Source organism: Grammomys surdaster, unplaced genomic scaffold (genome assembly GCF_004785775.1).
Source record: "Grammomys surdaster isolate TR1022 unplaced genomic scaffold, NIH_TR_1.0 130, whole genome shotgun sequence".
Classification (NCBI taxonomy): domain Eukaryota; kingdom Metazoa; phylum Chordata; class Mammalia; order Rodentia; family Muridae; genus Grammomys; species Grammomys surdaster.
Window position 1 is genome coordinate 10,153,642 of NW_021604588.1, and position 15,380 is coordinate 10,169,021.

The 15,380-nt window shown below is 42.2% G+C and overlaps 1 protein-coding gene across 1 annotated transcript in view; it reads left to right on the forward strand.

The window, feature by feature from the left end:
- Dpt (dermatopontin) overlaps positions 1 to 14,473 on the forward strand; it is a 31,277-nt gene extending 16,804 nt beyond the window's left edge. The window contains exons 3-4 of the mRNA XM_028760356.1: positions 10,215 to 10,322; positions 13,333 to 14,473. Of these exons, the coding sequence (XP_028616189.1) occupies positions 10,215 to 10,322; positions 13,333 to 13,399 (175 nt within the window). The 3' untranslated portion in view covers positions 13,400 to 14,473. The remainder of the gene's footprint in view (positions 1 to 10,214; positions 10,323 to 13,332) is intronic.
- The last annotated feature ends 907 nt before the right edge of the window (positions 14,474 to 15,380 follow it).

Genomic DNA, 15,380 nt, shown 5'->3' on the forward strand with positions numbered 1-15,380 from the left:
GTTCTCGGCATGCATTTCAGGACTGTACCACATTCCCAGTCATAAGTGATTCCTTAATAGGAGGAGAATTCTTTTTTCAGAAAAAAAAATAGGTTGTTTTTGTTTTTAAACTTAAATAGAGTTTTAAGTCTTCATTCCCACCCTCCCACCTCTGCATTACAAGCTCTAAGCTCACAGAGATCTTTGTACTTATGCACGCCAAGTCCATTAAAAAGGATTTTGATATATTTTTCTCTCTGTGTGTTTGTCTGTGTGTGGATGAACATGTGTTCAGATGTGTGTGCACATGTGTGTGGATGTTAGATGTCTACCTGGGATATAGCCCTTTAGGAGACATCTACCTTATCTTCTGAAAGTCTTTTTCTGGGACTTGGATCTTGCAGTTGCCTCAGGTACCCTCCTATCTTGGATTCCCTGGGGCTGGAATCACTAGTGTGAGCCACCATGCTCAGATTTTGACATGAATGTTGGAGATCATAACTCTTCGTGCTTATAGAGTAAGCCCTTGATGGACTGATGTCTCTCCTCAAGTCCCAAGGCCCTTTGGTGACATCAGACACACAGCAGACACTCCCATTTGTTCAATTAATGAAGGCTTTAGCCTACACCCTAGCTTTATGCGATAACAGGATCCTGGCATTGCCATGGGCTATGATCACACAAAGCTGGGTTGTTTTTAAAGCAGAGTCCCCTCCACTTTCCCAAATGCAGGAGAGGACAGAAACAAGGGCAGAAACACCCAGTAAAACCAAGCATTGCCTTGCAGAAAACAGATCATGTGACAGGAGATGGATATGCAAAGGAGCAGGGGTGAGCCAGGGGTGCACTGAGTCATGCTCGCCCAGGGAGAGAAAGAGGATTCTGGGATAGACACATTTGCCATCACAGTGAGAGCCTGGGGTCTCTGCCAGGATGAATGAGACAGCCTGCAGTGTCTCCGCAGACAGACCATCATGCCTGCTGCCTGGGGTCCTGGACAAACAGAACAACAGGGAATGGGCTTGGAGCCCAAGACTTTCAGCCATCAGGCAGATAGAATGGGCTTGGGGCCCAAGGCTCATAGTTTTAGAAAATCTTATTGACAACAGAGGTTGAACATGGATGTAGAGAAGGCAGGGACAAAGGAGAACGCATCTAACTTTTCTGTAATCCTTGTCTTCTAATTGAGCAACCAATAAAAATGATACACATTCTGTATTGTGTGTCAACACTTGGAACATTGATGATTGACGCTTACCCTGTATACTGGGGTACCAAGGCCTGATAAAGATAAGTCACTGTGTACCAAATTCCACTACTGATCTAAGAATGCGCCAGACTCCAGTGGTCATCTGTCTTGCTTCCCCACAAATATTACATGCCCTTTCTCTCTTTAAAAACGACTTCCAAAATTCCCCCTTAGATACAGCTCATCTCTTATAATACTAAGAATTTAACGACTATGGAAAGGTGTGTATAAGGAACAGAGAGGACCTTAGTTAATTTAACAATGATTTAAATGAGATGGGCAACTCTTCTTGAATTGACAGAAACATTCGGGTTTCATAAAATCTACCCCCAAGCCTTGATCGTCAGTGATCTTCCACTTGCCTTCCTAACCCCCAACCTCTTATTCTCCCTCACCCCACCAGGTCCAGATAGCTCACCATTGGTCAGGGTAGTGAGAATGACATCACAACCTGCCTTTGAAGCAGACTCCACAAAATGAGTGCTTCAACGTGATTGGCTGTGTAGTTCAGACAGCATAGTATCAGAACCGAGAGCTCATACAGTGGCCTGTAGAAATGATACTTTTTCCTGGAGAAGTGGCATAAAGAATGTGCATCAAATGCCATAGAACACAACATATGACTCACTGTCCCAAGGGTGTCTGGACATTTTAGTGGGATCTTTAAATTGCCTGAGTCATGGTGTTATATTATACCCTTCTAAATTGAATGAAGCCCCAAGGCCGTAAGTTTTCAATTCTTCAATATCTCAGCATGGTGTCTGGCCCTTAATATAAAAGCTGTCAAAAAAATAACTATGTTGTGAGTCCTTCTAAGCAGTAATCACAGTGAAAATGACATTGATAGAGTGACTTTTTAATAAATGATAATAAAAAAAACCAACTTTATTTGTGCTTATCATTGTGCTTGATCCTTTTAACAGCCCTGCATGGTAAATCAACAGCTAAGTCCTACCTTCCCCACATGACATGCTGGTAATCCCTACACTTGGTACCTTCTCTTACATCACTTTAGCTGACTTGAATTAAACAGTAGAACTAGACACATGAAAGGATGAATGGACCTTTCCAACCACGTGTGTGTGTGTGTGTGTGTGTGTGTGTGTGTGTGTGTGTGTGTGTGTCTGTGTCTATGTGTCTATGTGTCTATGTGTCCAGGCATCATAGAATCCTGATGAAACCAAAAAATCCCTTAGATGTAGAGTTATAGGATGTTGAAAGCCACCCTATGTGGATGCTGAGAATTGAACTTTGGTCCTCTGCAGGAACAGTAGGTGCTTTTAATCACTGAGACACCTCCCAGTTCTATGTGTTTGTCTGACACAAGCTCTATATATCCTTGGCTGATCTGGAACGGTCTTTGTAGATCAGGATTACTTCAGGATTTCAGCAAACATTTCCTGCCGTTGTATCCTGAGAGTGCTGGGATTGCAGGCAGGCTCCGCTCTAGCCCGCTCCCCTTACACACTGAAGCATACGTGTGAAGCTTGTCAAGCGGATGTCTGGCACCTCCGTATTTTCAAGCATTTAGAGACTCAGAAATATCATCATTCCGGGATAGGAAAACAAAATCATTACCAACTCCCAGATGCATGTGGGATTTATTTGTTTGGTGGGAACTGAGGTGGTGTTCTGATTTCAAGAGTAATATCTCTCTGGCTATCACAGCATCACTGAAACCTGGCAAGAAAGTGAATTCCTGCTTGATGCAGACATACTGTTACTAATCAGTTCCCACTGGACTCGATGAGGAGGTAAATGTAACACATATTTATTTAGCTGGAAGAATCCAAATTCGTAGTCCAACGCTCTGTTAACAACCAACACATGTCACCGGAGGAGCCACAAACAAGCCTTCAGAGCCCTTTTCCCTCGTCCCCTGTCCTCAAACAGCTCCAGCCCCTCCAGGTCACATCCAGTCAGTTGGCCAGCTGGACTTAAGCTATGCACATGTATCCTGGAACAGAGGGGTTTGAATTTAGTGACTTGTTTGCTGTTTTGTCTAAATGACTCTATGGCTCTAGGACTGTTTGGTAGGTTTGTAGAATGATCTGTTTGGACACAGTTGCCTGTTCAAATGACCTTTACATTGCCATTCACTGTCACTGGCTTTCTCCACCACTGCCCTCTCTCCCTCTCCCTCACCCTCCGTGTCCAGTTTATAAGGCATAGAGTAGCTTTGCTTAATTCCTGGACATTTCTAGTTTACAACAAAAGTCAGTTAACGAGAACATCTGTCTCTTCTCTTCCACTGTAAATAATCCAGTCAAAAAAAATCTTTGTGAAATTGGGCCCTGTTGTCCAGATTTTAACACCAGATGAGGTTTGTTGGCAAGACCATTCCTGTGATGCTGTGTCTAAGTCAGGAATGAGCTCATAGGCCTTTCCTCAGGGAGTCTGTCACCCTGCTCTGGCTGAATGGTCTCCTGGAGAACGGTTCCCAGAGGCCTGATGAAAAGAGGAATTGTCCACATTGAATGCTCCGAGCAAGCTTAGGGGCTATTAGTGCAGAGACAGAAGCCCCTATATCTTGAGTAAACTAATCTGGAGGTTACCATTTAAGAGTGCACACTGCGTGTGAATGGTCCCGTCCTTCACAAGCAACCACCACCGTGCCCAGCATTCACTCAGTCTGGAGGACCACAGCTCCTCTGGGCCTGCACAGAATCAATTGTCCCTTTCCTCACCTGAACAGCTGTCACACTTGCTGACCCCTACCCATAATGTTGTCTATTTGCTGCCTGCACATAGGAGATGCCTCCCTTCAAAAGCAGACACTTTAGAGATGTATCTGATTGTCCATGTATCAGCTCAACCAAGCTGTGAGCTACTTAGAACAAAGCAAACCTGTCAATCACAGACCAAGTACCCTTCTATCCACAAGACTCTAAAAGCCACCCATCATTTCTTCATTCAGTTAACTAGTTGGTTACTAAATGTGGAAGGATAGCAAATAAGTACAGTTCACAGATTTAGGATAAGTTCCTAACTGTGGCCATTATACTGTTTTATTTAAGTGCTATATTCCCTGTGCTCATGGAGGACCTGAGATATGGTAGTTATAATGCTCTTTAAAAGAGTGAGCTTGATTCAGAGAGGTTCAGCCACCTCCAGATCCCAAGTTATGTATATAGTGTACAGCCAATTACCTTTATCACAGGAAGAAAATAAGAGCAATACAGATCAAGCGTTAGGCAGAAAGACACAACAGACATCTAGTGGCAAAGGGAAGGGGGGGCATTTGCTTTATTTAGAGGGAAGGAGAAGTTGGAGGTGAAACTGTCCTTGTTGATGAACAGCTCAGGGTAGCCAGGCTGATGACTGTCAACAGTAATCAAAACAAATGTGACGACTGCCGACCAGCCCTGGACTTGAAGCAAGAGCTCGAGGCTCACTTCCAAAACAGCAATTTGAAAAAAGTTCAGGGACTTTCCTCTTCTATTTAAGTCACAGACATCCTGGGAACGATGCTTCCGCTGTGTGGTGATACATATCTGAACCGTTTGAAATATAAACCCCCAAATGCCACAGAGGATAGACACTAACATTTTATGTTCCCTGTCACAGCCCAAGTTCCCAGAATTCAGTCTGTCTACACAGAGAAGGGCACTTATGTGACTGTAGAGGACATGACAATGTGGACCTATTTGGCCAGTGTCCAGCTCTCTGGGGAGGGACCAAGACACCTGCTTCTTTGGCTGTATCTTTTTATATTGATTTTTTATATATAAGTCCATTTGAGTTTTGTTGTAGTAAATATTTAATCTCAGTTGAGGGGCTCTACCCTGCCTTAGATCATTCAGTTCCCAGATAAAAGACACACAACCTTTATATTTATAATAAGCCTTTAAAGCACCAGAGCTGGGCAGATCTCTGTCCTCTATGTTATTATGTCTGCTTCTCTATCAATAACCCCAGGTTATAACTTGCTGTGTTCCATCTGAGCTGCTCTTAACTCCAATTGGCCAGCCCTCATGGCCATGTCATCATGATTCACTTACCCCATGGTGTCTTCTCTCTCCACCTTCTTCTCTTTCCCCTTATGGTTCTCCTCAGACACCCAACCCAAGAATCAAAGTTCCACCTTCCTCTCTTCTGCTCAGCTATAGGCTGTTGGCATCTTTATTCAACTGATATTTTTGTTTTTAAATTTTTTAAAGATTTATTTATTTTATTTATATGAGTACACTGTCACTGTCTTCAGACACACACAAGAAGAGGACATCAGATCCCATTATAGATGGTTTTGAGCCATCATGTAGTTGCTGGGAATTGAACTCAGGACCTCTGGAAGAGCAGTCAGTGCTCTTATCCACTGAGCCATCTCTCCAGCCCAACCAATAGTTTTAAATTAAGAAGCAAGGTCACATAGCATTACTTTGTGTACTTGTAGATTCTATCATCCCTGGGGGAAACCAGGTCTTAGAGGCCAGTGTCTAGCATTTCAATACATAGCAAAAGACCAAGCCTCAACAGTGTTTTCTCATTCTATCTTTGCAAAAATAGCTCAAACAAGTTGTGATGTAATATGTATTAGGCATCTTGGGGCACTAACAAAGTCATCTACCCTGAAGTGTCCTCATTTCTTAGAGTGTGACAGGAAAGACATTATACGTGCAGTGTGATCCTGAACAGATGACAGGGGTATTTAAGAAAGTCCCCCAGTGACTTACCTGTCAGAAAGTTATCATCCTTTATTTAAATATAAATTGTAAGCCAATCTTGACCCATCAAATCTATACTTGCTTAGTGTCTCTTCTATGCTCTGTAAACACTAGTTCACAAAAGACGTGAACGGTGCCTTGTACCAATGATGCCTCAAAGAGATCTCTATACCTGCCATCCCATGATACACTCAGCAACTGTTTGTTGCGTCCAATTGTACCTGTTGAAAAATTCCATGATTCAAATATCACAGATGGGAAAGTCCTGTGTCAGTCTTCCTTCAGTTCAAACTGATTTTTGCCTGCTCACAATTAAGATATCATTTAACTTATTTCCATCTTGTTCATCCCTGTCTGACACAAGAAGTCATACAAATCTTCAGTTTTCCAGTTCTCTAAGCTTTGGAACAAGATGTGAGTGAGAAACTGTGCCCCAGTGGACACACACATGTGCGTACACACACACACACACACACACATATATATACATAAACACAGTGGTTTTTTGATAAAAAAAGAGGGTAAATATACTCCCTTTCTCAGAAATACTTTAAAATAGACTGATTTCTTTAATATACTGTTTTTCTTTCTTCTTATCAATCCATGGGCTTACTTGATTATTTTAACTGGGCTAGAAATGTGTGGTAATGCTCTGTATGAGGTACTTTGCCAAAAAGCTGTCTGAAACTGCATAGTAATTCACAAGAAAGCTGAAACCACACTGAATCTTACCCCTTTTATCTTCGTGAAAGACAACACTGGTGCAATAAAACTTTATCATCCAGTTTCTTTTGGCCTCTCTTGACTTTCTGAAAAGAATGTAAACTTTGTCTCAGTTTTAACTCTGTAAGTTTAAAGCCTTTTATTTTCTTGATTAACTATTACTCGTGCTTTTATTTATTAGGACAGTGTGTGTGTGTGTGTGTGTGTGTGTGTGTGTGTGTGTGTGTACATGTGTGCATATGTGCATGTATGTGGTATCATAAAGAAATAAATAGACATATATCTATTGGACTAAAAATATGGAATCCTAGAGTAAATTGAAACAGAAATTCTTGCTGCCGGTAGTGTTTGGAAAGCTCACATTTTATCAATGATTGAGACAATTTCTGCTTCCATATTTTTAGTTTCCAGCCTCCTTCACTATTTTCCTGTATCCAAGGTTCTGGAAGAATGTTTATGCTTGATCTCCTGGTTTTATGATAAAAATTAAACAAAACACAACCAAAAATCAAAGCTACAGCTAATTTGGACCAAAAATGGCAGACATCCCACCTTCTCTGGGAAATTCTAGAAAATCACTGGACTGCTGACTCCTACCAGAGAGAGAAACTTCCTAGAAACCTGTCCACTGAGCAGAAGGCCCCCATCTGCTCACTAAATGAATAAGAAATCTTCACCAGAGTAACCATTAGGGAACTGTTTGCCTCTCTAGAACCTAAGCCTTATTGATGTATAATTTAAGTGCAAATTTTTTCCCACTTTATTCCAATTGTTTTTAATTATGCAAGTGACCTGAGGGCAGGGCAGAGGGTGGATAGAAACAACAGTCAACTAGTTGGGCAATTGGGTGTAGTCCAACACAATAGTGCTGAAAACAGACATTCTAGGGAAGAATTAAAATTTTTGGTAATGAAGTTTGATATGTTGTATCTACATGCAGCCTTTTAAGGTTCTAGAATGTTTTATGAAAGGAAGAAAATACACTCAAAATACTACTTACATTATGTGTGTTTTCAACAGTCTGCCCCCCTTCTCAGGATAAACTGTCATATAGCAGCTGTCATTGAATCCTCAGGTCACAAGCCAGTAAGATCCAACTGAGGCCCAAATCTTTATGTAGCACTTAGCTGGATCTTTTGTCTGTCTGTCTGTCTGTCTGTTTGTTTGTTTGTTTGTTTGTTTGACAGAGGAAGTACTGTTTCAGGGTCTCTTCAAGCCCAGTAGAGATTTTAAAATTTCCTTTCATCAACATATCAATTAAAAATGCAGGTAACTGCTGGGCGGTGGTGGCGCACGCCTTTAATCCCAGCACTTGGGAGGCAGAGGCAGGCGGATTTCTGAGTTCGAGAGTTCGAGGCTAGCCTGGTCTACAGAGTGAGCTCCAGGACAGCCAGGGCTACACAGAGAAACCCTGTCTTGAAAAACAAAACAAAACAACAACAACAAAAATGCATGTAACCACATGAGATCAGGCTTGGTATCTAAGATGCCCTAGTGATTTCTTCAAGAGAAACAAACCAAAAAGGGAGCGAGTTGTTCAGGGAAAGGATTGACTAAGAAAAGTCCAAAGAGACAATTTAGATTTCTGACTAAGTCCACCTATCGTGTGCTAACTTAGGTCCTGATGCACCTAAGCATTCCTTGTAGGCCCTCCCATCAACCCTTTTAATAAATAAATTAGGATATTTTTAAAAATTCTCACAACCTTAAGAAAGACCATTGGATTGCACAATGGCCTAGTACACCCAATCAAGTGGGATTACTGGCACTCACACATGGCTGCTTCCTGAGCAGCCCTGAGGATACAGATGTGATCAAGAAGTACTGGTACATCATGTAATCTTGGCACTTGGGAGGTGAAGGCAGAAGTGTCTGGAGTCAAAAGTTATCCTAGCTACATTGTGAATCCAAGGCCAGCTTAGGCTACATGAGACCTGTCTAGGGAAAGACATGGGTGTCTTTTCTTATCCTGAATGGACCTATTTTGGTCTTGAAGAATCCCAGTGGCAAATTTTTATGAGATCTAAATTTGTCCCAGAATTGACTCAATCTTTGAGAATAAAGAAGGAAGAATGACAAAAGGGAGGGGCAGGGCAATGCTGGTGAAGGAGGAGAATACTGTCTAATGATTCCACACCTGCCTTAGATCATTTTATCATCCATACTTTCACTAGTTGCAGGGAAATGTGTAAGACAGCTTTCATTTGGAATAGGTTGGGAAACCAATTAAGTCACTCTCACAAAGCCATTTGTTTATTCAGAATATATTTGCCATGTAGCAGGAACTGTTTCAGCTGCCAGAGATACCATACTGGACAAATAGAACTGCACCTTTGTGGAGCTCACATTTTTCCTAGATATTTTAAACACATTTACTATGACTAGTTATGATAAGAAATATGTGTTAAACTAGCTCACAATACGTGCACATAATAAATGTATACAAACATTTAAATAAAGTTTCTGTGCACAAACTCTATTGTAAGCAATGCAGCATTTCAATTGATACTTTCTGTTCTGTTGCATTCTCTTTTAAGCTGGTGTATAGTTATATTTTCTCAGTGCTATATCAAGAGCAACTTAAGGAAGGAAAGGTTTAATTTTTGCTCACCGTTCAAGGGTACAGTCCATCATGGCAAAGAAGTCGTGGCATCTGGAAATGGATGCAGCTCTAGATTGTCTCCAATCACAAAGCAAAGAGTGGTGATTACTGATGTTTGGCTAGTGTTCATGACTAAATCTAGTACAAGACCCCAGCCTGTATGTCTTTGTTAGGGTTCTTTTGCTGTAAAGAGACACCATGACCAAGGCAACTCTTACAAAGGCAAACATTTAACTGGTGCAGGCTTACAATTTTTGAGGCTCAGTCCATTATCATCATGGCAGCCAGCAAGACAGTGTACAGGCAGACATGTGCTGGAGGAGCCAAGCGTTCTACATCATGATCTGCAGGCAGCAGAAGGAGACCATCTTCTGCAGGCAGCCAGGAGGAAACTAGATTCCACAGTGGGAAGTGCCTGAGCTTAGGAGACCTCAAAACCCACCCCTAGAGTGACAGACTTTCTCCAACAAGGCCACACCTCCTAACAGTGCTATCCCCCCATGAGTCAAGCATTCAAACGCATGAGTCTATGGGAAGCCAAACCTTTTCAAACCACCACACTATGGTTCCGTCTACATTTAGCTTCAATTAGCACAATCTAGAAAATTCCTTCCAAGATGACTCTAGACCCTTTCAAATTGACAATCAATATAAGCCTAGTCATAATCAGTTCAATTGATTCTATGATCTAATAATGAGTCATGATCCACTCTGAAACAGCACCCTGGCTGACTTGAATAGGATGGAACTAATTCAGCATGACTTCAGAGACAGCAGAGTCTTCTGCCTATGTTACAGCTACAGTTGCTGTTGCTATTGTTGCATGTGCTCAGTGTACAGCTCAATGGCTTGGGAAAAGAAGTAGAGAAATGGAAGAAGGTATCTATCATTGTTACTTGGCAGAAACCACCTGGCTTCAGTTGCAGCTTCCCAAGATCTCCCCCTCTCCTTCACACTGACCTTCTGTCTGCTCCAACCTTTTGTTCTCTCTACACAGGATGACCACAGAGTACCCAGGCCACTATGGGGAAGACATGGACATGATTTCCTATGACTATGATTTCTATATGCGAGGAGCAACAACCACTTTCTCTGCAGTGGAAAGGTGAGAGGGGTAACCCCTGTCCAGTGATCTCAGGGTTAGAGACTGTGTGGACTCACTCCTTGCTGGGGTCCTGACTGTGAGTACTTATACCTGATGACCCCAGTAATCTAGTTTCCTACTTAATCAAAGATTAGCTGTGGGTTTGGTTAGGTGGCAGGAGCCAATGAGAAGTGAAGACTTCTTGGGAACTTGCCTCATGAGGCAGTGTGACCTTGACAAGGTCACTGTAGGGATCTTGTGGCTCTCTCTCTATTAATTCATGGAAAAATATGGAGAAATTCAGAAGTTAAGAGTTTATTTGACTAACTTTAATCCGGTGACAATAATGTCACACAAAAATGAATTCCAGGAAGATTGCCCACACATGGTTTGCAAACCAAATAAAACCAAAAGTAAATGCTGAGCAATTTGAATGCCGTTTCCTTTTGTGTATGTGCTTCCAAATGAAGTAGCATCTCACTTAGCTGCAGTTAACTTATTTACTATGAAGCACAAATTTTAAAGACATTAAAAATAGCTCTGGAAAAGCATATTGTATGTTCCAGGTTCCATAGACAAAGATTCTGGTTTCTCCACAGAACACCTCAATTTTCATATGTAACTTGTTTCTGTTTGAGATAGGGTTTTAACGTACTGGTTACCTGTTTGCTAAAAGCTACAGTTTAGAAGAGGAAGAGTACTTTGGATAAACTCATCCTAATGAAGAGAAACAACTGAGTGTTATACCACACAGAAAAGCTATTTAAGGAGAGAAAGACCCAAGAACTCAAAAAGTATGGAAGTCTAATGTCATTGAGCATCAAAGTGTCTGCCAAAGTTTAGAACACAGTGCCAGTATCAAGTGTTCCGAAAGATTCCTGGGTTGAAGGTGAAATGGATTCTGAGTTTCATGGTTAAAAATATAACACGAAATGGGAACAGTAAAGAATGAATGACTATCACCTAAAGTTGGTGCTAAGTAAATTATTTTTTTGACAGTTAAAATGGCCAGTTAAATTTTCTGGCTGGCTTGGAAATTATCAGTTACATAATTTGTACAGAATCATTGAAGACTGAGCTATAGTGTATCTTATTTCTTTTAAAGTGACTTCTGCCTTCCCCCCAGATAAAAATAAAATTAGCATAAATAAAATTAGCACGCTCAGGTAGTTTTGATGCAATCACTATCAGTGGTGTGGAAACCCACAGGTTTAGTTTCTTCATTTCTGTTGAAGATGGGGTGCTCACCCCCAATCCCATTGGACAAATACCATCAGAGCAAGGGCTTTCCTTCTATACAAAACTCACTTGTGTATGTCCACTTGTGTATGGAATGGTTTCTTATCCTGGGGCCAGATAATTCTTTGTTGCAAGTGTCTGTTCTATGATGAGGTGTTAGCCCCACCCACTAAGTACCGCTGGTATCTATCTACCTATCGGGTGATAGGCAAAACTCTTAGCAGCCATTACCAAATATACCATGGAGTCACTTAGACCCTAGCTGAAAGCTACTGTCTGGCATGGAAAACAGAACCTAGGTAGACTCCTTGATTCTTTTAGGACCAAGTCTAAATTTTTCTCAGCATCCATTAACTGCCTCTTAAACTTACATCACGGATGCCTGACCACAAGATCTTTTTTGCCTTCTTCATGCATAGATATGCACTTCTTAGCTGTGATAATTAAATTCACTTGGAAAGCACACAACACTGGTTTGCTAATCACTAAAGTAAGCTATACAAGAACAAATATCAATACACATCTTATTCTTCCAGACCCTTAAAGACATGTGCCAGAGAACACTATCCCCAATTGCACTGCATAGGACAAGCTGGAAAAACAGACTCAGAATTAGAAAGCTGGCCTTGGGCTATTTGCTCACCATCCTCCACTCAGAATACCAGGTCACCTCCACATACTTCCCATCCAGAAGCTGGATGCTGGAGCTGTCAGCCATTGGTGTTTAGGATACAAAGAATCAGAAATAAGCCTGGCAGGTTCAAAGAGCATAAGGAGGAAGGACTGTAGTGTGGAAGAAATTGCTCAGTTGAAATATAGATAAAGTAGTTCCATACTTTATTGGGGATTATGCCAGAAGCATGACAGCTGTGTCCTCTGGTGGCATTAAGGACATCTGGCAAGGGAAGCAGCCTAGTACAAGAGAAAGACCAATATTTGAGTCCAGCACCCTGGAAGTCTGACATCATTGCCTTTCACTGGTAATTCTTTAAAGCAAGTCTGATTACACCAAGTCTATTTCTTTACAAAACAATGAGTCACAGTGGAGATTACTGATAGAACACATAGAGCGTCTAGTGCAGGGCTGAGCACATTGGAAGCACTGGGGGCTTCACAATGACAACACTGTTAAATAGTATCAGACCGCAGGAGTACTGTGCAGAGTATATAACTCCCTGCATTTCTATTAAGTGGTTGAAAAACAGAATTTGATCCTAAGCTTAGCAAGCAGCATGTATCCTATCCACACCATGTTTTCCAAAAACCAAGCAATTCTTCGCCTTCCCAAATCTATCCCATCACTCAAATAGGCTATTCCGTTTCTGATAGGTGAGGCATTTTCTTTCACACTTTAAGGTCTGAGTGGTCCTCACTCACCTTGGATGTGGTTTCAAAGGAGTAATACACAGTGAATCTCCTGGACCTTGGCACATAGAGAGTCCTCGGGAGAAAAGAAGTATTATGGGAAAACGGATGGCCTTTTAGAAGGAAGACTCTCTGCAGCAAAATGGAGGTAGTGCTAGTAAATGCTGAACTTGTAAGTCCTGGAGGCACCACAAAGGTTGAACCATGGAGGGACTGGCTATCAGCCATAAGAGCCTCCATGTGCCCTATAACCAGCAACGGGCAATCTAACCTTACACATCCATCAGGTCTCTGGAGACTTTACTGAAGTCTTCTGAGAACAAGGTGAGAATCAGCTCCAAATCGTGCCAAAGCCTGTCAGTGCTTTTCTCCAGGAGTAACTCTTTCTACACTCACTGACACTCCTTTTCTGGCTCTCCTCCTACAGGGATCGCCAGTGGAAGTTCATAATGTGCCGGATGACTGACTATGACTGCGAATTCGAAAATGTTTAGATTTGCCATGTACAGAAGTCCGGGTGAAGGGCAAGGGGCCAGGTGTCCTGAGGGTGTCATATCATATGCTAATATTGATTAGAACATCTGCAATTCTTTCTTTTGCTCTTTTCTCTGGGATGTGAGCTATGGTGTCCACTGCCTAGGCCTTTCTCACTACAATCACACATACAAATAAGCCTACAATTAAGCCATGTTTCTCCCTTTCAACACATTCCAAGACAACCATCTCCAGTTGCTAATGACAGCTTCCTTACTCAGCACATGTACAGAGCCTCCATGCTTACAGCCTGCCTCCCGGAGCACCTGTTGCAGCCTGGCTGCGGCTCACACTATAACTAGAGCTATACATTCAGCTTAGTGAACTTGGAGGGAGAGAAGGAAAACTCGAGAGAAGTATGATAAAGGTTCTCTTTAGCTCAGTCTGTTTGAGTGACAACACCCAGAGTTTTCACCTGTGGTGGTGGTGGTGGTGGTGGTGGTGGTGGGGCACTCTCTGTCTTGAGGGAACATGTACCTACTCTCTCCTTCCAAAAGAGCCACATATACTTAGAAGTTTAAGTAAAGATCTATATACTTCAGAAGAGAGGGGACTTGGAGGTGAAAGGAGAAGGTGGGAGGGTTTGAGGACCAAGCTGAAAGACTTTAGACTGAAGGAACTTCCTCTATTCAAAGACATATGTCATCAGACCCAACAAAGAGAGTGAATATGAGGCCCAGGAAAACCTGTGTGAATCAGTCTCAAGACAGAAACAGTGAGAGCAAGATGAGCAGATGGGACTCAGATTGGGGACCTGGAGAGACAAGAGTGGCCAGGGGAGAAGGGACCTTGGGTTATCAGCAGCTTGAGGCACACCCAGTATGAAGACTGCCATATCCCAGAAGCCATAGGGATGCTGCTTGTACTTCTCTGGATTGGTCCTGAAGGATCCTCCTCCCTTTCCCACGGAGCTTGGAAGTATATTCTACAGAGATGATACCATCTTTCTTCCTCCTGTAATATCTCTGTCTCTAGCCATTTGTACCTTCTTCTTTAAAAAGAAATAAAAGTATCAATATTCACTGTGCTATAAATATCAAAGGTCAATTTGTGATCCCTCTGCTCCCCTTCTGAGCATTCATCAACTCATTCTGAAAATGCAGGTTCACACTGTGATTTGTGAGAGGGTCTGAAGACTCTGGAGGTGGAAGCCATGTGAGGTGACTGGAGGAATCAGATAATTAGAACACAAAGTTCAGAGTGCTCCCGTCACCTTAGGACCAGACAAAGGATGGAACCATGTTTCTTTAGCTTTAAACCTAGCTACTTTTCCCTCACCATCTACCGACTGGCCATGACCTAATACATCACATGAAATTGTAGTCATAGGAAACTCATATCTCCTTTATCTACATCACTTGCTTGTTCTTTTCTTAACTCTACTATCCTTCCCTCAACTTCTCCCCAACTAGGCCCAGGAAAGGCGCTAGATGGGCAAAGCCCCAGTGGGAACACTTTGCTATATTCCTCAAGTAGATGGTGAAATAGCACATCTCAGTCAAGTGGCTCCATTTCCCTCAGTAAGCTCCAAAGATGGACTCTTTTGTCTTAATTCTTAAGAACTCTTTGATAACATTTTTTCTGCTGTGCTCCATTATTTCTTTGCTGCTGCTCGTCTGCAGTTTTAATTTATAATGAGAAGCTTCCTGGTGTTATTTTTCACAGAGGGTGCCATTAATATTTTAGCAATTGCAGTGCTGGTGCAGGATGACAACCAGGAAATGGCCTTAGTTGGGTTCGTGTGGAGCCCAGCGGGAAGGGAGACAAACGGAGCAGACTGGCTTACTCAGTAACCACATCCGTGGTGGTAACAAAGAGCTGGTTGGAGGATGGGAGGTGGAGTGGAGAGGCCTGTGGCTGGAGGAGCTGTCAGGAGACTGTGAAAAGCACAAGTCAAGGAAAGAACAGAAGGCCATCTAATAAGAAGAGACCATGCCAGAT